The sequence below is a fragment of the Caretta caretta genome, chromosome 17 (genome assembly GCF_965140235.1).
Source record: "Caretta caretta isolate rCarCar2 chromosome 17, rCarCar1.hap1, whole genome shotgun sequence".
In the NCBI taxonomy this organism is placed as follows: Eukaryota; Metazoa; Chordata; order Testudines; family Cheloniidae; genus Caretta; species Caretta caretta.
Genome location: NC_134222.1, coordinates 13047523 through 13070194, shown reverse-complemented (window position 1 = coordinate 13070194; position 22672 = coordinate 13047523). Strand labels below are relative to the sequence as shown.

The following is a 22672-nucleotide window of genomic DNA, read 5'->3' as shown; positions in this document are numbered from 1 at the left end:
GATGTTTCTTCTAAAGGTCCCATCACCACTACCAGTACAATCATGGTTTTTCTAACCAGTTGGTGACTTGACTTGCTAAAACAAACACAGAGTAGTTTGCACAGCAGCATCATTGTGTCATAGCTGTAGCTAACTGTATATTTGCACCTGCCATATTGCCTAACCATGTTTGTATTAATGCATTCTGGGAAAATGTAGGCAGCTACCCTGTTATGCTATACCTCAGCAAGGAATATAGGGTACCTGGACAATCAATGCACACTGAGTGGAACCAGTGCACGTAGGTCACTATGCTCTGGAATATCTTCCTTCCAGCTCCCTGTGCAGTAAGTAGGCCTGGCTACATTGGATTACTTAGGTACAGTTATGGGGGTCCCATCTCCACTATAAAATGTGCTGAACTGTTCACAAGAAGCTATTGTGACAGCCTAGGCCTCTGGCAGTAGCAAAACACACTACAAGATGCCACATTTACTATGACTATTTATTTATCATAGTTAATGTGAACACAAACCATGTATAGAGCAATATAGAGCAAAGAAAGCATTAACTGGTTACAAACTCAGTCAAGAATTATGTGGACAGGCTGAAATGATCAGCAAGGAAATAGTTAACAATGGATTACAGCTAAATTATTTAGATTTCAGAATTCATGTCCTTGGATGACTGAAGCAGTTCACATCTCAGAGTTTTTGTTAAGGCTATCTGCAGTTTGGGAAGATTATGTATCAGTTTATATTTCACTTTCTTAATTTTAAATATTTGGATAAAAGCTGATGATGAGCTATGATTACTTAGGTATGAAATCCATCTTTGCATCGGATTAAAGATAATGCCTATCTTATTGACAGTATATACATTTTTTAAGAGATTAGTTATATCTAGGGTTCAATCTTAAATGATTTAGTAATTCCTCAGGAAGCTGAGTCCTAATGTAGAGTGTCTCAAAGAGTTTGTCTACATTAGAGGGGTTTTTTTAACCTCAGATTCATGGATTCTAAATCAGCTTGAGTTTGTTACCACAATCCAATGTGGAAACTCCACAAATGTGTGTGGAGTGTCTGCGCTAGCCTCTACAGACAGAATGGATACCTCACATTAATTAGCAATCTGTCAATTAACTTGCGGTTAAAAGCCTCTCGTAGACAAACCCAAAGGGAAAGCTGACCTGCTCTATTTGGCATGGCATTATTTTGTAAGTAGTTTTGGTTCAGGTACTGGTTAGTATATTGTCAATGCAAGAAGAGTCCTGAAGATATATCTGCCAAGAATATAATCTTTCAGGAAATTTGAGGAACTGTTGTTCCAGTGAAGTAGGACCCAGAATTGGCATACTTTTTCTTTTGGCACAGCCTTCTGAAAGGGTTAGTATTTTGAATATAAGAAACCTGTTGTAGACCAATCTTTTACTAATTGTCTTTCATGCACACTTTGCATTTGACTTCCTGAGTAGAGCTGGGTGAAGTATCCGGGTTTTGATATTCTTGAGGGAGCTTAAACGATTTAGTCTTTCCTGTGATGTCTAACTTACTCTTCACCGACCAGCTCTTTTGGTGTGTCTACCCATATGTGTAGCTGGAGTTTGAGAGAAGTGGAAACTCATTATTCATAATACAGAAAAGTCTTTTTTCTTTCCCCCTCCCCTCCTCTTCCTAAACACAGTTCTTTCAATATGTGAATCATGTCTTTTTTGCTTTCCTGATTTTGCAAAGCTTTTACCGTATTATGTCATCTCTGTTGGACTGCCAGAGGGACTCTGGTTACTTTTTATATTAATTAAAAAGTGATGTCCTAGCTGTGGGATGTGCCCAGTTAAATTTCTTGGCCACAGTGTGTGTAACTACCTGTCTGTGCTCAGGTACTCTTGCAGTAGAAGAAAGAAAGAAGGAAGCTCCTCTCATAGTGAGTAGGGTCACTACTTTTTTCAGTTGATTCAAATAAACTAGTAAGATTAACTGAACAGTGGAGAGGATAAAGGCTAACCCTAAACAGTTGGGTAAGCCAACAGGCAAAATCCTCTCATTTACACTGATGAATCCTTCAAAAACCTAAAGCAAAGTAATTTTATATTAAAAATTGGAAATGAGCTATTAATGGCTACTTGTTAGATCCGTAAGCCAGTATTTAGTACAGAGGGTTTTAAAGACTTTATATTGATTTCTGGCATCCCCAGTAAAATATCAGGCTACTGATGCTGCTGCAGGGGAAATGGTTGCCTTTGTGGCAAGGGAAGATGTAATGCAAAGAAACTCACTCTTCTGTGCCACCTTCCATACTTTTGATTGTCATCATTAATGAACATTTTATATTGTGGTAGTGTCTGAGGTCCAGTTTGCTTGTGGTCTTTATTGTGCTAAGTGCTGTACAGACATAATCAATGACAGCCGGTGGCCCAAATTGCTTACGGTCTAAAAGGTTGGATAATACTTTTTTTAAATATAAGAGCAGAGATATTTTGACATGAGCCCTTTTATTTATTAAAAAGGGTTATCATGTTGATTGGAAAGATGGGTATACAAGTTTGCAAAAGCCCCGTTGGTCTGAGGAATAAGCTAGATATGGGAAGTGGCAATGGGATGTTTTGGGGAACAGGCCATAAAAAAATGCAATGGTAAACTTACACTACCATTGAACTAATGGTTTGAGTCACTGGCATGTGGATTGCATAGGTACTCTTTGCAGATGCCTTCAGGATTAAGTGGCTGATGGAGACCAGTGGTCCATAAAATGGAAGATAATGAACTGGGAAGTCCTCCTCACATAATATACAGTTGGTTCAGAAACAAGGATTGGAAAAGATGAGATTGGTATCTAAGTGCCTCATAAGTATTTAGAAATAGAAAATAGACAGCTTTCTAATGAGTCCCTGCTTATGTTGGAACCTTGGGAAGCAATTGGATTTTTCAGGCCCACCTCTGTTTGTTCTGATACACTGTAATGACTTTGAGTCAACAGTAACGTGCCTGAGTCACAAAAACTAACAAACCATTAGAACTCTCGTGTCTTCAAGGGTGTTAGTCTCCATAGTGTTAATTTTACTCTAAAGGTAGTCGTTGTATTTTCTGATGGAATAATGATTTTTAAACTGGACACTCCTAAAAATGTGGGAGGATCCAAACCAGCTTTATGTGCAATATCACTTCAGTGTACTGTGCAGGGATTGATTACTTCTTATTAATGTAAGGATTCTGACTTCTCTATCTCCCTTGCACTGATTTATTTAAAAAAAAAGGGGGGGGGGGCTCCAGTGTGATTTTTATTGCTAGTTTTGTTTTTGGGAGTAGTACTATGTCTCTTAACCCTGTTTCTTATGAAGTATTTATACTTTATCACTTGATTACCAGTTCTGTTCATTCCCTCTGGGGCACCTGGGATTGGCTGCTGTCAGAAGACAGCATACTGGGCTAGATGGACCTTTGGTCTGACCCAGTTTGGCCGTTCTTATGTACCAACATTTATTGAGCATTTGCTCAGAGTTGTAGTTAATGCAAACATTTAATGTGTAACTTCCAAACATTTGCATGGGTGTTCTCCTGACTCAGACCTCTCCACAAGGGATTGTGAATTGTGTACATGTTTGTAATAGATTGAGCGGGTGCAGATGTCAAAATGCTGCTGGAACACAAAAGTAGACTGCCACCTGTGACTTCTCCTGAAGTAATAAACCCCACCTAGTCTTTCGGGCAATGGCAGGATGGAACCAGTTCCCCAGCTCCCTGTAGCTAATCACTAATTCTTCAGATAACTTCCCTCTCTACTAGATCACCAGTTCCAAATAAAATATTAAATTATTTTAATGTATAAAATACAATTTAAAAACCCTGGATCCCTGACCAAGCAGTCTACAATATCAAACTCCAAACAGTTTATTGCTCAATGTTTTTCCCCAAAACTAAATTATCAATCTTATCTGATGTGATATTTGATCCCATTCACTCATGTCATTGGTTGTGCCATTTCAAGGTAGTTGAAACAATAAACACATAATAAGTAGTACTGATAAGTTAATCTGTGTCCTGTTCACTTAAATAAAGTAAAACAAATCAATACAGTTCTATTGGCCATTTTCAATTGTATTTAGTTTTATGGGCTTTTTTCCTGTACACTGAAATACTGAGTACAATAAAGTGTGATCTTTCCCTTGGCATATCTTCCATTGTAATTGTTGTAGTATAACAGCTTTCTCAAGTGTTTGATTTCATTCAATATTAACATTACCTACTATCTCTCATTTTATCTTTTTTTAGTCAATGCAGTGATGTAAATATAGGGCAAGTGTTCTCTGTAGCAGCTGCTATCAAGGGTAGTGACTTTGGGAAATGTGCAGACCATTGTGGATGGCTTTAATATTCTGGGGTTCCCTAACTGCGGTGGGGTGATAGATGGAACGCATATCCCTATCTTGGCCCCGGAACACTGGGGCGGCCAGTACATAAACCGCAAGGGGTACTTTTCCATGGTGCCGGTGTTGGTACATAGGTAGCATAACTGAGATTATCCTTCTATTCTGTATAAGGAAGGAGTTTCTGATCCTTCACAGAATTAGGCCATATGCACAAATGGAACCCCATTCTTACTTCAGTTCTGCCATATATTTCAAACTATTGTCTGATAATGCTCTAGAATATAGTAGTTTCCTTATTGATTCTCTTGTGTCAGTAAATATGTTTGTGCTTTTTCTCCTTTGTCTTATCTTCTAGCTATTATTTAACAGCCCCATTATCTTATTCATAAAGCATCACATCCAGTAATGACTAACCATCTGTTCCTTAAAAAATGACCAATGGCTTATGTTAGTAGTGAACAAACCGATCAAACGTCAATATCTTTGTGCATTGATTGGTCTTTTACTGGAATATTTTCTTGGCCAGAACAACACAGATGGAACTGGTAACATGTGGTCTTGATTATTACAAAGGCGTTCATATAGGCTCTTTAACAGTTGTTTCCCTCATAAGTCAAAGTTAGTAAGTATGTCATGGTTTGATTTACTTTTTTATTACAGCATTGTGTTATGTACTGTTAAAACTTTTTTGCTTGTCAGGATATTTGACAGTATGTACTACTGCACCAAAATTGAGTGCATGGTGCGTTGTAAATTGGCAGTAATCAACTTTTGTTCCACTTAAGAACTGGCTCAAAACCAAATTATTAGTATTAGATAATTATTCTGGAATTATAACTGAATTGCAAAATCTTGCAGACTCTATCTCCTTATCCTAAACCTTCTGATTGAGTTGGAGTAAATCAGTGCATCGCTGCCTGTATATCAGCAAATTATGTTTACTGTTGTGACCTTTGGATTTTAGGTTTCCATTTCATTTTGTTACTTCGCTAACATTGCTGCTTAATTGTGGGATCCAAAAAGCTTTTATCAGCAGAAATATGGGACTAACATGAGCTTTGAATTGGGAGGGAGGTTCCTAATCTGCAGAAAGGAGAACGAGGAGGTACAGAGCACTCATGCACCCTCGATGCCATTATTCAAGACTCCAATTGCACATAAATGAGGCACATGGATATCTGCAATGCAGTGTACACCCACTTCATCTTAAAGAACCAGTTACTGAAGGATAAGTAAGAGTTCTGTATTGAAGGAGACTATGGCGTTGTCTACATGGTGCGGGAGTGTGTGCCAGTGGGGCTCTTCCTGCTAGAGCAGGCTTTCTTCGAGTGCACGGAAAGACTACTCAGAAGCTGACGTAGCCTCCTCATTGATATTGTGACTTCCTCTTTCTCAGGTGATCAGTCTTGGAGTTCTGGAGCTTCAGTCTTCCCTTAGGGGGTTTTTCAACCTGAAAGGCAAACCTTCTCGCCCATATCCTTGATTTCTATAGCTTGTGAACTTCGCTTACCGAGCCTTGTAGCATCTCCTCCAAGATCTTTGGAAAAGTCAGATGCAAGGCCTACCAAGGAGCCATGTAACCATGTCCAATCAGGTTAGAATTAAGTCTTTTTAGCTAGTTGTCAATTCCAGAAAAGTCCCATTTAAACAAAGTATTTGGGGTTTTACATACCACAGAGACTGAAAGTCCATGATATCCCCATTCTGTGTCTCATCCCCTCAAAAATCAGAATTTGGACATAAAACCTCTTTGAGGAAGAGGGTGCACTTTGGGTGAAAAATCTGATGATGACACATCACTACTTTACAGAAAGTTCAATTAGCAATTATTCACCCAGCAAAAAAATAGGAAATAAATTGGAACTTATGACAAATTTACAGTAATCTTCCTGTTTATAGAACTAGGCTACGAGTGACATAGGTTATCTCCTGAAACTTTCACCATGATAGAGGGAGCTTACTTTAAAACGTCTGAAGATGAAACTCATTTAAGATTTTCAGTTTTATATAGAGCCTGTATTCTCATGAAGGCTGTTTCTCTCTCACAGATATATTGGTCACTTTCAGATAAGTGGTTTGCAGAATCCTGAGGCAAGGACATTTTGCCTTCACGTTCTTTTCCCCTCCTAGTTTTTGGCTGAGTTCCATCCTCCATGCTCCGCTCTACTAGTGGTAACTCGGGATACGAGATGCATCTAATGAATATTCTGACTTTTTGTTTTGGTTCCGCTGCCGCCTTGAATGGGCAGTGATTATGGGTGTCTTCGTCTGCATTTGCTTAATAATCTTCATCTTCATTCTTTAGTTTCTTATGCTGATGCTGCTGGAGCCTCATTATTATTAAGAGAACAGGAATAGCAATTTTATTTCAGTTTGGCTTCTATCTAACTAAGGCCTTTAAAGATGTATATTGCAGGATTTATAGTAGCACAAAACATTCTGCGGTTTGAAGTGCAATAGCCAGCATGGCTGTTGAAGGAATGTATTGTAGTATGTAGTAGTCTAGCCATAAGGAGTATTGTTAATATATCCCTGGCATTTGCCACCTAACTGAAAGCAGCTGTAGTGACCACAAATGCAAAGAAATGCCATTCCTTTTTCAATGAGGATTTGGCAATGTTTTTTTTAAACAAATATTTTTTAGGTTATTGTGAAAATAGCTGAGTAGGCAGAAATAGTACTGGAATATTCTTTTTTTGCAGATCAATTTTTTTTCTTTGTTGCTGCCATGCAGAGACAGAAGTGCTTGTGGTTAGCTCTGGATTACATGCTGTCAGCTGTTTCACTATCTCAACTATTACTGCACTTTTCAAGTAGCACCTGGAACTGCTATCGTGTTTGTCTGTTTCTCATCTCCCTCCCTCATTTTCGTGACTTCCTGCTCAGATGCTCTAGACTGAGGTTCTTTTCCTGGTCTTGTCCTTTTTTTCCTGTGTTAAATATTTTTCTGTGGAGACGTGATTTACTTAAGCAAAAACAAATTTGGTACAGTATTTTCTGGGAATTAATGATTTCTGGGAGGTGCTAATGTGCTTCTAGCATTAACCCAAAGCAGTTGTTAACTGCCAGGAAATGTCCTGTGCTGATGTTATTGCGGTAAGCGATGAAAAAGGCAAGGGGCAGGACGTGGATTTTTTTCTTTAAAGTTTGAAGTGCTGTTTGTCATGTGAGGGCATTCAATAAGTGCCCTGTATGTTACTTATATTATAATAGCCCTCTGGGGCCTCATCTCTGATTGGGGTTCCATCATGGTTCTGTACAAACAATTATTAGCCAATCCAATTTACATAGATCTTATTGCAACACTTCTTGTTTTGTAGAGTCAGAGTGCAAACACAAGTGCAATCTTTGCTAATTTTGAGAGGGGCATTTCAGTTTTGATCTGTTGTGTTTTTTTCGCTCTGTGAGTCTTTGAATGTCTGAGAACCTTCAAAAGTGTAACGCTAGTAAGAGTTGACTTCAGTGGTTGTGCTCATCTTTTGGGTCCTGTCCCATCTCTGCAGACTTCTTTTGATGTCATGACGCTTTGTGCTGTATTCGCTTTGCCATCTCAGTCCTCCTAAAATCCAATTCTAATGATTCTCTAAGGATATGTCTACAGTATGAAATTATTTCAAAATTATTCTATTCGAATTTTCGGAAGCTGTTTTATACATTCCGTCTTCTGTGTCCCCACTAAAGCATGTGAATTCAGCAGATTGCGTCCACAGTATCAAGGCTAGCGTTGAATGTCGGAGCGGGGCACTGTGGGTAGCTATCCCACAGTTCCTGCTGCCCATTGGAATTCTGGGTTAAGCTCCCAGTGCGTGATGGGGCAAAAACATTCTCGGAGGTGTTTCTGGGTGTGTGTCGTCATAAAGCTACGGCAGACAATCGTTTCGCACCTTTTTGGCATGCAGACGCCATACTGCTTTCAGCAGATGGTGCACCGCTGCTCTCCATGAATCCACCTCTCCAACTCAACTGTGGTTGGCCATCGTGAACCGAGCAGCACAGCTTCCGCCGCCAACTCTGCTCTCCCGCTATTGCCACGCTTCCGAGCTTCTCCATGTTGCCTGTCCTGGGCTCCCACCTCCGTGAAAGCCACAGAAGACAACCATTTTCTGCTGTTGTTCGGCTACCATGAACCGAACAGCACAGCTTCCGTTGCCACTGTGATCTCCTACATTTTGCCCTCTTTTCCCAGGATTACCTGTGTAGGCGCCATAGCCATGGAGCCCGATCAGATCTCCGCTACAGTTTTGACCATTGTAAATACCTCGCGCATTATCCAGCAGTAGGTGCAGTACCTGCAAAAGCGGGCGAGGAAGCGACAACAGCGCGATTACTATACCGATGAGGACATGAACACAAAAACACAAACGTTCCTAGAAGCACAACATGTGGCGATTGGGAGATCGTGGTGCTGTTGGGCCAGGTTCATGCTGTGGAACGCTGATTCTGGGCCCGGGAAACAAGCACAGACTGGTGGGACCGCGTAGTGTTGCAGGTAAGGGGTGATTCCAAGTGGCTGAGAAACTTTCGTATGTGTAGGGCCACTTTCATGGAACTTTGTGACTTGCTGTCCCCTGCCCTGAAGCGCAAAGACACCAAAATGAGAGCAGCCCTCACAGTTGAGAAGCGAGTGGCCGTAGCCCTGTGGAAGCTTGCAACGCCCGACAGCTACCGGTCAGTTGGGAATCAGTTTGGAGTGGGAAAATCTACTGTGCGGGCTGCTGTGCTGCAAGTAGCTAACACAATCATTGACCAGCTGCTATCAAGGGTAGTGACTTCGGGAATGTGCAGACCATTGTGGGTGGCTTTAATGCGCTGGGGTTCCCTAACTGCGGTGGGGCGATAGATGGAATGCATATCCCTATCTTGGCCCCGGAACACTGGGGCGGCCAGTACATAAACCGCAAGGGGTACTTTTCCATGGTGCTGCAAGCACTGGTGGATCACAAGGGACGTTTCACTGACATGAACGTGGGATGGCCGGGAAAGGTGCATGCCGCTCGCATTTTCAGGAACTTTGGTCCGTTTGAACAGCTGCAGGAAAGGACTTACTTCCCAGACCAGAAAATTACTGTTGGGGATGTTGAAATGCCTATAGTTATCCTCGGGGACCCAGCCTGCCCCTTAATGCCATGGCTTATGAAGCCGTACACAGGCACCCTGGACAGTAGTAAGGAGCAGTTCAACTATAGGCTGAGCATGTGCAGAATGCTGGTAGAATGTGTGTTTGGACATTTGAAAGCGCGCTGGCGCAGTTTACTGACTCGGTTAGATCTCAGCACAACCAATATTCCAATTGTAATTACTGCTTGTTGTGTGCTCCACAGTATCTGTGAGAATAAGGGGGAGATGTCTGTAGCGGGGTGGGAGGTTGAGGCAACTTGCCTGGCGGCCAGTTTCGCACAGCCAGACACTAGGGCGATTAGAAGAGCGCAGCAGGGCGCGCTGCACATCAGAGAAGCTTTGAAAGCCAGTTTCATGACTGGCCAGGGTACGGTGTGAGAATTGTTTGTTTCTCTTAAAGTTACCTGCCCCATATATATATAATATGAAAGGAAATAAAGTCACAATTGTTTAAAAAACGTTCTTTATTATTTGTTGCACAAAACATTGAGAGAAATCAGAAGCTAGATGGGGGTGGGGGTTGGGTTAGGGCGGTGGAGAAGGGGGGAAGGACAAGTCCAGAAACCAAATCAAAATTTAGGATATGCCAGCTTTCTGCTGCTTGTGCAATCCTCTGGGGTTGACTGTGTGGATTCCCGTAGCCTCCCCCGTTGTGTTCTTGGGCGTCTGGGTTAGGAGGCTATGGAACTTGGGGAGGAGGGAGGGCGGTTATTTGGGGGCTGCAGCAGCAATCTGTGGTCTTGCTGCCTTTCCCACATTAGATCCACCATACAGCGGAGCATGTCAGTTTGCTCCCCGATGAACTTGACCATAGCATCCTGCCTGCTCTCATCGTGTGCGTCCCTCCTCTCTTTGTATTCATGTAATGCTTTATGCGACTCCGCAATTGTTTGCCTTCATGCATTCAACTGGGCCCTATCAGTGCATGAGCTCGGCAAACATGTCGTCCCGAGTTTGTTTTTTCTGCCTTCTAATCTGGACCAGCTTCTGGGACCGAGTAGATAGGGGCCGCATTGAAACATTTGCATCTGCTGCAGGAGGAGAAAAAGGGAGGGTAGTATTTTAAAAGATACATTTTAGAGAACAAAGGGGACACTGTTTCTCAATGAAACAGGCAATTCATAGTACACAGCACATATTCTTTCTGTACAAGGTCTCACTTTGCCTCCTATATTGAAGTGCCTGCCACTTTGGTGTGAGTAAGCCATCACATGCGGCCAGGCAACAGAATTCAGCTTGCAGGCAGCGGCCAGGCAACAGAATTCAGCTTGCAGGCAGCCTGCGGGCTCTCTGGGATGATCGCTCCACGCAACCCGCCCCACCCACACACACACACCGCGGGGCTCTGATGAGCCACTGAGCAGGGATGAGCTCTTTAAACTAAACGCAAACAGCCCAGCGTGGCTGGGTTTTCCTCCACCCCCCACCGCGTGGCTCCGATCAAGCTCTCGCTCACCAGAAGTGCCTTCTCCAGGGTCATGGCCTGGGAGCATACTTTGGGAGTAGGGGGAGTCTATTGGCTCCAGTGTTAAGAATAGTTCCTGGCTAGGGGGGAAACAGATTCCCCACTTGCCGCCTGTGCACTGTCCTCCTCCTCCTCCTCTTCGTCCTCCAAAAACTCATCCTCCTCACTCCGTGCTACTCCCCCCTTGCAGGTGTCCATGGACAGTGATGGGGTAGTGGTGTCTTCACCCACCCATAATTGCATGCAATTCACTGTAGAAGCGGCATGTATGGGGCTGTGACCCAGAGCACCCGTTTGCCTTCCTGGCTTTTTGATATGCTTGCCTGAGCTCCTTGATTTTTGTACGACACTGTTCTGTGTCCCTGGAGTAGCCTCTTTCCGTCATGGTCCTGGAGACTTTAAGATACGTATTTGTGTTCCTTTTTTTGGAACGTAGTTCTGCCATAACAGATTTGTCTCCCCAACATGCAGTGAGATCCAGTACCTCCCATTTGGACCATGCTGGAGCTCGTCTGCGAATCCGGGACTGCGTGGTCGCCTGTGATGGTGGACTCTGCATGGTTGCCTGTGATGGTGTACTATGCTGATGGTCACTTGTGCTGATGGTGACCAAACAGGAAATTCAAAAGTTCCCAGGGCTTTTACTGCCTACCTGGCTAGTGCATCGGAGTTCAGAGTGTTGTCCAGAGTGGTCACAAGGGAGCATTCTGGGATAGCTCCCAGAGGCCAATATCATCGAATTGCATCCATAGTACCTGTAACCCGGAACTGTGATCTCGATTTTAGCGCTACTCCACTTGCCGAGGTGGAGTACAGAAATCGTAGTAAAGAGCCCTTTAAATTGAAAAAACTGGTTTGGTCATGTGGACGGAACCAGTTTTATTTCGAGGTAACTCGGCTAATTCTGAAATAACTGCATACTGTAGTCCAGGCCTAAGTGGGAAACTCATGTACACTCCATTTAAAACTGCAGCAAGGTAGAGAAGGACCAAAACCAACCTGTTTCTCACTGGCATCCCTTTTGATGACTTACTTCAAAACTAGAAGGGATTCTCACAGCTTCCACTTGAAAAAATAGACGTTCATTAGTTTTCACTGTAATCTGTGGGAGTGCTTGGTGTTCAGCGTCACTGAAAATGAAACTACTTATTTGGTTGCTTGAGTATGAATTTAGTGGTCTCGTTTTTAGGCATGTGCTTTTGAAAACTTTGACCTTGGACTCCAGAAAATTGGAAATTTTAATAGAATACTTCTCCAAACCAGACATCCTCAAAGTCAACTAGCTGCTTATGAATCAGTAATTATAATCATTACCTATGAGGCAAAAACTGTTCAGTCTCTTCTCACAATTATCAGGTTAATTAGATACGCTCATTATTGTTGTAAAGTGACTTAAGTCAATGAAGTTATGGCACTTTGGCCCCCTATCTTGAAGCTACAGGGACTATTCGATCACATTTCCCTTTATTTTTCTCAAGAGATATCTGCTGTCTTAATTCTGAGTCAGTTACCAATTGCTGAGTCTTACCTGGAATCTCCATGCTTCATTAACTTGCATTGTTTCCTGTTTGTTCTAGTAGAGAGGAGTCTCTTTAATAAAGCAAGAGTTTGGCTAGTGTTCTTGTGTTTTGGTTTTTAAATGTAGACTAGAACTTGGTTTTATGGCCTATGCGATGATCATGGGCAAATCCCTTTGCCTCTTTGTGCCTCAGTTTCCCTACCTGTAAAGTGGGGAGGATGATAATTACTGTCTTTGTAAAGTGCTTTGAGATCTACTGAAGAAAACTTCTGTAACAAGAGCTAGGTATTAGAGCCTAGGTAGAGCCTTTTGTGCTTAAAATGCTTTCCATCAGTAAGTTAGGTACAGGTAGTGCATTGACTGTAGGCAGATATGACAGCTATGTATTTAGCAATAGTTCCCCTACATGTTTAGCTATTCAGTTGGAATTGCAGTTGTATGATGACATACCACGTGGTATTACTTATGGTACAGGAGTTAAATATCCCCCGAGGGACTTTTTGTGGAAAGGTTTTGATTTTAACCTGTTTTCACAGAAAAAAGATGAATACTAACATCTAAGGAGCTGTGTACTTTTCTAATTAGGAAGAAAGTTTGGAAAAATGAATCAAAGTATTTTACTTCATGGTAGAGTCTAGAACTGTTCAGTCTGTGCTGTGGACCATATATTAAATAGCTGGGAGTCAACATTTTATTAGCACATAGTGTGTCACTTTTCCTAAACCCATAATAAAAAGCTGAGTTGTACATGATCTTATCCAAGGAAGAAGTGACCATAGAAAAGAGTGGGTAACACGGGATTTTAAAAAAATCCTTCTGAGTCCTACTTATGGTCCAGGAGAAATGATAAACAACAAACCCTGATTTTTCCCTGTTTTCTTGCTGTCCCTGTGTATGTATGGACCAATGTCTTATCTCCTAACAGCTTTATGTAAACATGCAATTATAAAAAGACCTAAAGATCTCAATGCCAATTACACAGTAAACAGTGGTTGAGTGAAAAATAGTAGCTACTTCTTTTTCTTTTTGCAGAGTTGAAAGATCTACAGATCAAGTAATCAAACCAGTCAATGTGGAAGCTTTGTCCAAATGGGTTGGAAAAATACCTTCAGATGTTCTACAAGACATGCCAGTGATAGCGCCGATGTTAGCAAAACTTGGCTACGACCCATATGCCAATCCACCAAATTATGGAAAGCCAGATCAAAAAGTTCTTGAAAACACACGAAGGGTAATGTATTTTTGTATATGAAATCTAGTTGGCTAAAAGTGCATCTTCCGTTATGAAAGAAATGTTGAGGAGATTTTGTTTTAATGTGGACTATAAAACAGTAATTTATTGCTTTCCTAACTGCAACTTTTTAAAGAGCTTTTGGAGGAGATTTTCATAGGCACTATGAACAGTTAGGCCTCCAACTCCCATTGACTTTCAATACGATTTGGGTGCCTAATAGCCCATTATGCCTTTGAAAATGACTCCCTTCATTGCTGCCTCCAACATACTGGCATGCATGGAGTTGTTAAAGAGCTTCAATGTTGAGTATTATAGGAAAGCGTATAAGACTATGAGATTTACCATTGCAGATCAGACCATTACTTCTGCCTCCCAATGGTTTTAGAGAAAGTGAATCCCTCTCCCACATCCCATGATGCACTAGCTAACTGAGTATACTTAAGGGAAGAAGGAAAATCCTTCCTGAGCTCCTCCGTGACTCATCTGCAAAGCAGGAGAATGAAATACTCCTCCTGTTTTAGGTTTCTCAGATACAAATATTCATTGATATAAATATTTCTAGCTCCTCTTTAAAGATCAAACTACAGAGATTTTTTTAAAACTCTTGTTTTTCATTAACCATTTGTTTCTGTACTATGGTAAATCTATTGCTGTGTCAAGCTTGGAATTGCTTTGTATCTTTTCTTTTGCATTTTCCAAATCTCAGAAGCAGGAAAAAAGTTTCTTTTCTCCTTTCTCCTGTTGGCACTTTATAGTTTTGTGTGATGAAGTGTAAAATGAAGATGCTCCCAAGACTCTCCAAGCTCAGTGGCAGAGATTTCCTTAGGCTCTCTCTCTGAGGGCCATTTTTCCTCAGGACTATTAGCCAACTTTTCCCTCTCGCTCCAGTTTGATCTGACTGGCAAGGGGTGGGGCTTTGGGGAAACACTTGAAGAAAGGCTTTGGACTTCCCTAATGTAACAGTAGATTCCCAGTTGATTCAGTGGTTGAGTAGGGTCCTGTTTACAACATTAAGGGACTCATAGAATCATAGAAATGTAGGTCTGGAAAGGACCTCAAGAGGTCATCAAGTCCAGGTCACGGCACTGAGGCAGGACCAAGTAAACCTAGACCATTCCTGAAGGGTGTTCATCCAACCTGTTCTTAAAATCCTCCAATGATGGGATTCCACAACCTTCCTTGAAAGCTTCTTCCAAAGCTTACTTATAGATAGAAAGGTTTTTTCCTAATAGCTATCCTAAATCTCTTTTGCTGCAGATTAAGCCCATTACTTCTTGTTCTATTTCAGTGCATGTGGAGAACAATTGATCTCAGTCCTCTTTATAACTTTGATTCCTGTGTTTGGTTTCCTCATGTAATTTCAACTCATCTTCTACATCATCACTTGGGAGTTTTCTCTTCAGCAGATACTTGTCTGTTGGCCATATTCCCTGCTCCTCCTGTTCCAGTAACATGGCAAACAGGAAACTCAGGTTGACAGTTGGAGAAGACGTGGGCAGGCCCCCGAAACTGGCATGATGGTTGGCTTCTGTTGCTACGGTTAAAACTGATCCTGTGTGCTTTGTTTAGCCTGATGTGCGTGTCCCTACATTCACTTATGTGTCTTCGGATGTTGCCTTCACTCAGAGACCTTTAACCTGCCTCCTTCTGTCCTCTCTTGCCTTCCCACAAATTCAAATTATTCAGAGATCCTTGGTCTCCGATACCTCCCTACTTCCTTGAATAGTTTCCTTCTCTCCTTCTTGCTCTAAGCACCATTTTAGGATCATCTTTTTCAGATGGTCAAACTAAGGTCCATAAATGCCAGCCTCTAAAAAGGAAACTGTTCTTTTCATAAAAGAGTTATCCTAGATTTAGCAGGTATTTGCCCCAGTACTCTAGCTTCTTCTCACACTTAAGTGCTCCAAATGAGATGATTTGAGTTACCTATTTGCTAATGAAGATGTGGAGCACTTGGCTGGATTAGTTAATTCCGTTTTCAAGATAGCCAAACCAGCAATCCAGTCTCTCATCTGCCAACCCCCACCACAAAACAGGTATTTGCTTCCAGAGAACTTGGTTCTGGAACCCTTTGGACTGAAACTTTTTTGGCAAGTCCCTAGCAATGGCCCTAAAGGACTCCTCAAACCTGAATAGAATTTCCAGTCTTGCCAAATCCTTTTGATCCACCTGAGCCAGGAAAATCTTCACCAAAATTAACCGTAGAAACACTCCCAATGAAGGATTTTTTATTTTATTTTATTTTTTTTGCAAGATAGTGGAGCTTTTGTAGCTCAGCTGTACTATTTCCCCTTATAGGTAGGCTCAAGAATTTTTGTCTGTCTGAGTCAGTACCACTATGAATGAGCCTGCTCTCAAGACTTTTAAAGAAGGAATTTCAAGAGCTATTCCCTGCTGTCTCTTTGTCTGTTTAAAAAAATGAAGCTTTCTAGACTGTAGCAAAGTCTTCTTTCTCTTGAAGCAATATTCCCAATGTCCTCAAAAGACAGACACTGATTTCTGTTCTTGATTCTTCACGGTGATGAAAAGAACATAAGGTTTTATCCATTCCATCCTCCATCTCTCAGTATGCAAAACGTACTTCAGAATGGAGACGTTGAACCAAGAAACAGACTCTCCTCCTACTCTCTGTCGCTCAAGCTGTCTTATGCTTCACAAATCTCAAGAAGGCTTATCTTCATGTGCCAGGAATTCCATGCCACCAACATTTCCCACACTTCACAATTGGGAATCACTTCTCAGTTCCACACAATACCATTTGACTTATCTTGTGCTCCTCCATTGATCATAAAAGTTGTTGGTCATCCCAGTAGCCAGCCTGAGATGTGGGCTTCCAGGTCTACTACTAGCTGTATGACCTACTGATGAAGGTACAATCCTATGTGGTGACAATTTGCCATGCCCTCTGACCCTACGTGTTCCTGGGACATTGTGGATTCATAATGAACTATAGAATAGCTGAAACTGTTGTTTAGGCTTGGAAGGATTAGCTTTCTATCAGTAAACGACTGTAAACTTTGATTTCACCATACACATACAAGGACTGAGTGGACTTGTAGGCTCTGAAATTTTACATTCTTTTGCTGTTGAGTGCAGTTTTGTAACCAAAAAAAAATCTACATTGGTAAGTTGCAGTTTCACAACAAAGAGATTGCACTACAGTATTGTATGAGATGAATTGAAAAATACTATTTCTTTTGTTTATCATTTTTACAGTGCAAATATTTGTAATAAAAATATACACTTTGATTTCAATTATAACACTCAATACAATATATACGAAAATATAGAAAAACATCCAACATATTTAATAAATTTCAATTAGTATTCTATGGTTTAGCAGCGCAATTAAAACTGCGATTAATTGCGATTAATTTTTTTAATCTCAGTTCATTTTTTTGAGTTAATCGCATGAGTTAACCACTTTTTACCTGCTGCTTCTATAGACTTTCCATTTTTTGGAAGATGCACCACATTCAAGAAACTCCTTCACACTCTCTCATTGCCTAGAAAAACAATGTAGTATTTCTAACTTCTACTAAAATTGTATTTTCTGACTCTGAAGTTTGCCCATTTTTATCCATCATGTTGACTGAGAGGATTAATAACCTTTGTGGCCATTTCCATAAAACAGTATTAAATTTGAACTTTCCCAGTTACAGCAGTTCTGAGGTGTGCAGTGGACTCTGCTAACACAGAATTTCTCTTGGAAGAAAATACCTTGTCCTCTTTTTGTCAAGATCCCCCTTTCATTTTGAAAAAAATTTATGTACTCTCGGTCTGGTAAGGACAGTAAACATTCTACTTGCATAGAACTAAACTGTGGAAGAAATCTGATGCTCTGTTGGTACTACACAGGGAACCTAGAGGATTTGGATACTGAAGCACTACTTTCTGCCTTCAGGCTTATAAGTAGGGCCCTACCAAATTCACGGCCATGAAAAACGCATCACGAACTGTGAAATGTGGTCTCCCCCTGTGAAATCTGGTCTTTTGTGTGTTTTTACCCTGTACTATACAGATTTCATAGGGAGAGAAGTGTTTTTCAAATAGGGGGTCCTGACCCAAAAGGGAGTTGCAGGGGGTTGCAAGGTTATTTTGGGGAGGGGGGAGTCACGGTATTACCACCCTTACTTCTATGCTGCCTTCAGAGCTGGGTGGCCAGGGAGCAGCGGCTGTTCGCCGGGTGCCCAGCTCTGAAGGTGTTGCCCTGCCAGTAGCAGTGCAGAAGTAAGGGTGGCAATGCCATACCATACCATGCCATCCTTACTTCTGCAGTGCTGCCTTCAGAGCTGGGTGGCTGGAAAGTGGTGGCTGCTGACTGAGGGGCCCAGCTCTGCAGGCAGCAGTGCAGAAGTAAGGGTGGCAATACCATACCGTGTCATCCTTACTTCTGTGCTGCTGCTCGCGGTGGCTCTGCCTTCAGAGTTGGGCTCCCGGCCAGCAGTAGCCACTCTCCAGCTGCCCAGCTCTGAAGGCAGTGCCACCAGCAGCAGTGCAGAAGTAAGGGTAGCTGTACTGTGCCTGCCCCCGCATCTCCTCCCCCCACAATAACCTTGCAACCCCTCCACAATTCCTTTTTGGGTCAGGACCCCTGCAATTACAACACTGTGAAATTTCAGATTTAAATAGCTGAAATCGTGAAAATTATGATTTTTAAAATCCTATGACCATGAAATTGACCAAAATGGACTGTGAATTTGGCAGGGTCCTACTTATAAGGCAACAAATCAAGAACTTCCCATAAACATAGTTGTTCACTCCACCAGGAGTACAGTGCTGAGTAGTAGTTGTGGTTTTATTTGCATATTAAATTTAAATGTTTATTGGAAGGAATAATCTCCCCTAAACTGAAGCCTAATAAGGTAGTTAGTAAGTTCAATTCCAAGAGCAGAGCTAGAATGGACTGTTCATATTACTAGAACACTGAAATTAAATGACCACCTCTTTAATTTATGTGCATTATTAGCAGAAAATTAAATAAGTATAATTAAAAAGACTAATCCCTCATGCTCTGTCATATATATTTGCTATCTCACGTTTCCTTCTTTGCCTTTCTGGCCTGCCTCATGGTTTCACTGAGGCTCGGCACTTTATTTTTAAGCAATTTATACTGCAAAGTGTAACTTATATATTAGAATACTGATATCTGTTCCACCTATAGAATGTATGTATGCGTGCATGTATATGTATCTGTGTGTGTATATCTATATAATGTAAAAATGGCATAAAAGTAAGCCAGTTACAGAATTGCAGGTCAGAAGACTATATTCCTCAAATTCGGAGCTTAGTAGAAAGCAGGAAGACGTTTGACTACTGTGAAAATTTGTGAAACAATGTATTTTGTTAAAGATGAAAAGGCATTTACATGTAAATATTTAGGTAGTCAGTTAGGATTGTTTGTACAGTCTCTGAACTAATAGGAAGAACCTTTTTCCTTTATAAAATAAGTGAGGCATAGTCCATAAACCTGGCCATTTACATATCTGAATAAGTGGTATTTTTGAACTTATACATACATTAGATGGTAATGGTTTCAGTAATATTATATTGAAGGAAAATTTCTTCAGAAGCTTTCCATAGCTTTCTCAAGAGTAAATCATAAATAGCAATAAAATTGTGTAATATTTGGTGATCTAGAAAATATTCCATAAACACACTCTAAATATCTTAATATACACAACTTATTCTGTTGTTTGGTATGAAATTAACATGAAATACTGTTTGTTGTTAGAAATAGTATGCAGTGTGGCCTGTGTAAATTACTTTTAAGACTTGGCTAAGTTAGCCAAGAAATTCATGAGAGTAGAATGGTGTTAACCCAACTCTGTGTCTTATTTAGACAAGGGCTTAGTGATTTAGGTGTGAAAGGCACCCCCCTTCAGTAAAAAGCAATTATTTGGAAGGCTGGTGCTCCGTTTTAAGTAAATAGACTTTCTTTATCTTTATCACTTAAGAAACATCTATCAAGTACTGATACTTTGTGACATTATTATAGTTTGTAAATCAATTTTGTTCACAATTGCTTCAAGATTAGATTTTTTTTTTAAAAAGCCTTTACTGTAATTTGGCAGCTCATTTTTTTCTCTTCTGTCATGCATGGGGTTTAACTTTCAAGCTTTAGCTTATTTCCTTTGTGTAAGTAACCAGACTTAAAACTAGTTCCCTAACTTTAAGGACTGTAATCTTTAAAGCTGGCTGGCCTGGTTGCCAAATTTGAGTTTTGAACTGAGTCTTTCGCCCCTGGTTTGGCAGGAGTAGAGTGCTACAGATATCCTATGTAAATTACTTGGGGTGGATTTAAAAAGCAATCTCTGGAAAAAGTCCCAGGATGACTGAAATGTCAGGTTATCATATGCTTTGCTGTCTTTTTGAAGAATAAACAAAAGATGCCACAGAATCTGAAGTTGATTAACCCAAACACTGGGATTTTAAGTTTGCCTGATGATTTTGATTCTGTTGGAATGTAAGTAGTTAAATTAAGTAGTACTGCTTATCTCTGGAGGTACCTGGTTAAAAATAATTACAGCTGCTTGTAATAAGAATAATTACCTCTCTACTTCATGCTTGTGATAATTTACATTGTTAGAAGAGGGTGGCTTTGCTGCCCCAGTGACTTCTTCTGTTTGATTAGGATTTTTGCATTGGTGACTCTGAGGGCTTTTGTCTTCATGAATAGTAATGCCCACTCGCCTTTTAATATCTAAAACCCATTTGTCCATATGGCTGAATGGAACAGATTATAACTTGTGAAAAGTTATTTATTCACAAGTTAAGGTTAAGAGAAACCTGAGAAAAGTTTCATTTCAACAGCAAGAACTTTGTCCTGTGTACAGTATCTGGCAGCGTAACCTCAATGGCAATCTATTCCAGTTGTTGGGAAAACATCCAAAGAGCGACATAGGAAATGGATGTTAACATTCCCAGCAAGTGAAGAGATATGGTGAAGACAGAGGATTCAGTTGTAGGTATTGCTGAGCTGGATGTGAATGATTCATATTTGTATAAGGAGTTTGGAAATGAAGAAGATATAAAAATTGAGGATGATTATCAGCCTTTCAGTAATTTGGGATGCCCTTCTCTGACCTACATCAGTTGAAAGAAATAGATTATTATTAGCACATGCTAAGAAAAAAAAGTTCTGTGAAGGAGCATTTACTAGGACGGACAAGACTACAAACACATCACATCTACAGGGAAGAAATAAGAGTAATTAACTTTTACAAATCTTAAAAGTTTTGGTTTTTTTAAAAGTTGCGTTTGGAGAAGCAAAAACCTTCCATAGCAGTTTTTCAGTGAATTATAATTTGCCATTCCTGGCAACGTACAGCTCATTTGAATAACATTTCACAAGTTATGAGCTTCCCTTAAAATAGCTTTATTTTAAGATATTTCTGGTAATAATAAACTATTGATCTTTCAAGCAACTGTTTTTCATTGTGGACTAATTGCTTCATTAATTTCATGTTGGGCCTTGCATGCTTGTACTGTACTGTGTGGATGCATGCAAGATATCCATTCTTATGCAGGGCATTGGGTACGGAGGTGGAAGATGTGTGTCACTAGAGTCTGAATAGTGCTGGATATAGATCAGTGCATGCAGAGGGACAAATAAATAAAAATACTTCTGTCCCTTGATGCATACATGGTGCCTACTGACTTCAACACTTCAAATGCCTTCTGGGCATTTACGCAGAATTTTGCGCTTTATTAGTGTTTTTTTTTTATAATATAAGCAAATCTTTTGGTATTCTTGTTGTGCCCATCCACTTTACTTTAAGGATTGCCTCACAGTGACTCAAGTTTGGTGTGTTAATAGTTAACCTTACAGTGGCTTTTTCTAGAAATGTAAGAGATAAACAGATTCAGTATCCTCACACACAAAGGAATCTTTTGTAATTGTGTTCATATGTACACATAAAATATTAATAATTGGTGTTTTCTGAAATGCTACAAACTAGTAGCCCATTTACCAAGTGAAGAATATAAGTTATTAGAATCACTTCATTATATTTTAAGAATATCTGATGTGCCTGCAGCTCAGTCAAAATAGTGAACTTGCACAGAGGCATCTGTTGAGTTGAATAGAGTATAGCAAAAACTGGAGGATTCCTTGTGACTATTAGATTTTGACTTATGCCCAATTGAAATTGGCTTATTCTTGTATTATGACTGGCTGTGCAGTTTCCTCTCACATCTGTAACATATTACTCTAGTTTTTCTTTGGCACACACTCCACGCTGAATTAATTTGTGGACACAGTGTTACATATTCCAGTCATTTCTTTTGACAATTCCTAAAGGTTCTGATGTTCACCATAAAGAGATTGTGAGAAGAAAACTTACATGTGTTAGAGGAAAAAGCGTGGGGGTTCTGCCTGACTACTTACTGGTGGGCCTTCTTATAATAACTTCTGCAAACTATATTTTTCTCTGTCATGTCACAGAAAATTCTGTTGACTAGTCATAATAGCTGGAGAAAGAAATTGAGTCTTATCAACCCTTCTGTTTCAAAGACACAGCTTATCCGCAGCTTGGATCTTGAAGACATTTCCTCAGTGTTATGCTAATGTTATCAACTGAGATACACTATATTAGAGATCATGTGTTTGTCCTTTTTTTTTTTTTTTTTTTAAAAAGGACATATGTTCTGCAATAGTGATCTGAAAGCATTATAAATAGTGCATATGACACCAGTGTGGTTGAGCAGCTCTCTATCTTGTATAAGATGTAGTGTATATTTGTGTAAGGTATGCAGCAATGAGATGTAGCTGTGGAACAGACCAGAATGAAGGCCATAATAGTGCTATAGCTAAGCTGCGAATGGATGGTGTTGGTGACCACAGAAGCGTTTTGCAGTGTGTATTTTGGCTTGTGTTCTTTGCTCTAACTTTTAAATTGAAAAAAAAAATTCCATCTTGGTTCTTGTATTATAAGTGGTCACCCATGAGAGAAGGGTTTCCTTGAAGAGAACCCACAAATCTCCCCTGTG

At 40.5% G+C, this 22672-nt stretch overlaps 1 protein-coding gene across 7 annotated transcripts in view; it reads left to right on the top strand.

Annotated features, from left to right (window-relative positions):
- The window catches only part of TPST1 (tyrosylprotein sulfotransferase 1), an 89823-nt gene that overhangs the window by 47166 nt on the left and 19985 nt on the right, over window positions 1-22672 (top strand). For 6 of the 7 annotated variants that reach the window (XR_012665314.1, XR_012665313.1, XR_007353167.2 and 3 more), the window contains one exon: window positions 13480-13678. The exons of the other annotated variant lie outside the window; for it this stretch is intronic. Coding sequence is in view for 1 of the 6 variants with exons in the window: in XM_048824116.2 (XP_048680073.1) it covers window positions 13480-13678 (199 nt within the window). In the remaining 5 variants the exon portion in view is untranslated. The remainder of the gene's footprint in view (window positions 1-13479; window positions 13679-22672) is intronic. 7 annotated transcript variants of the gene reach the window in all.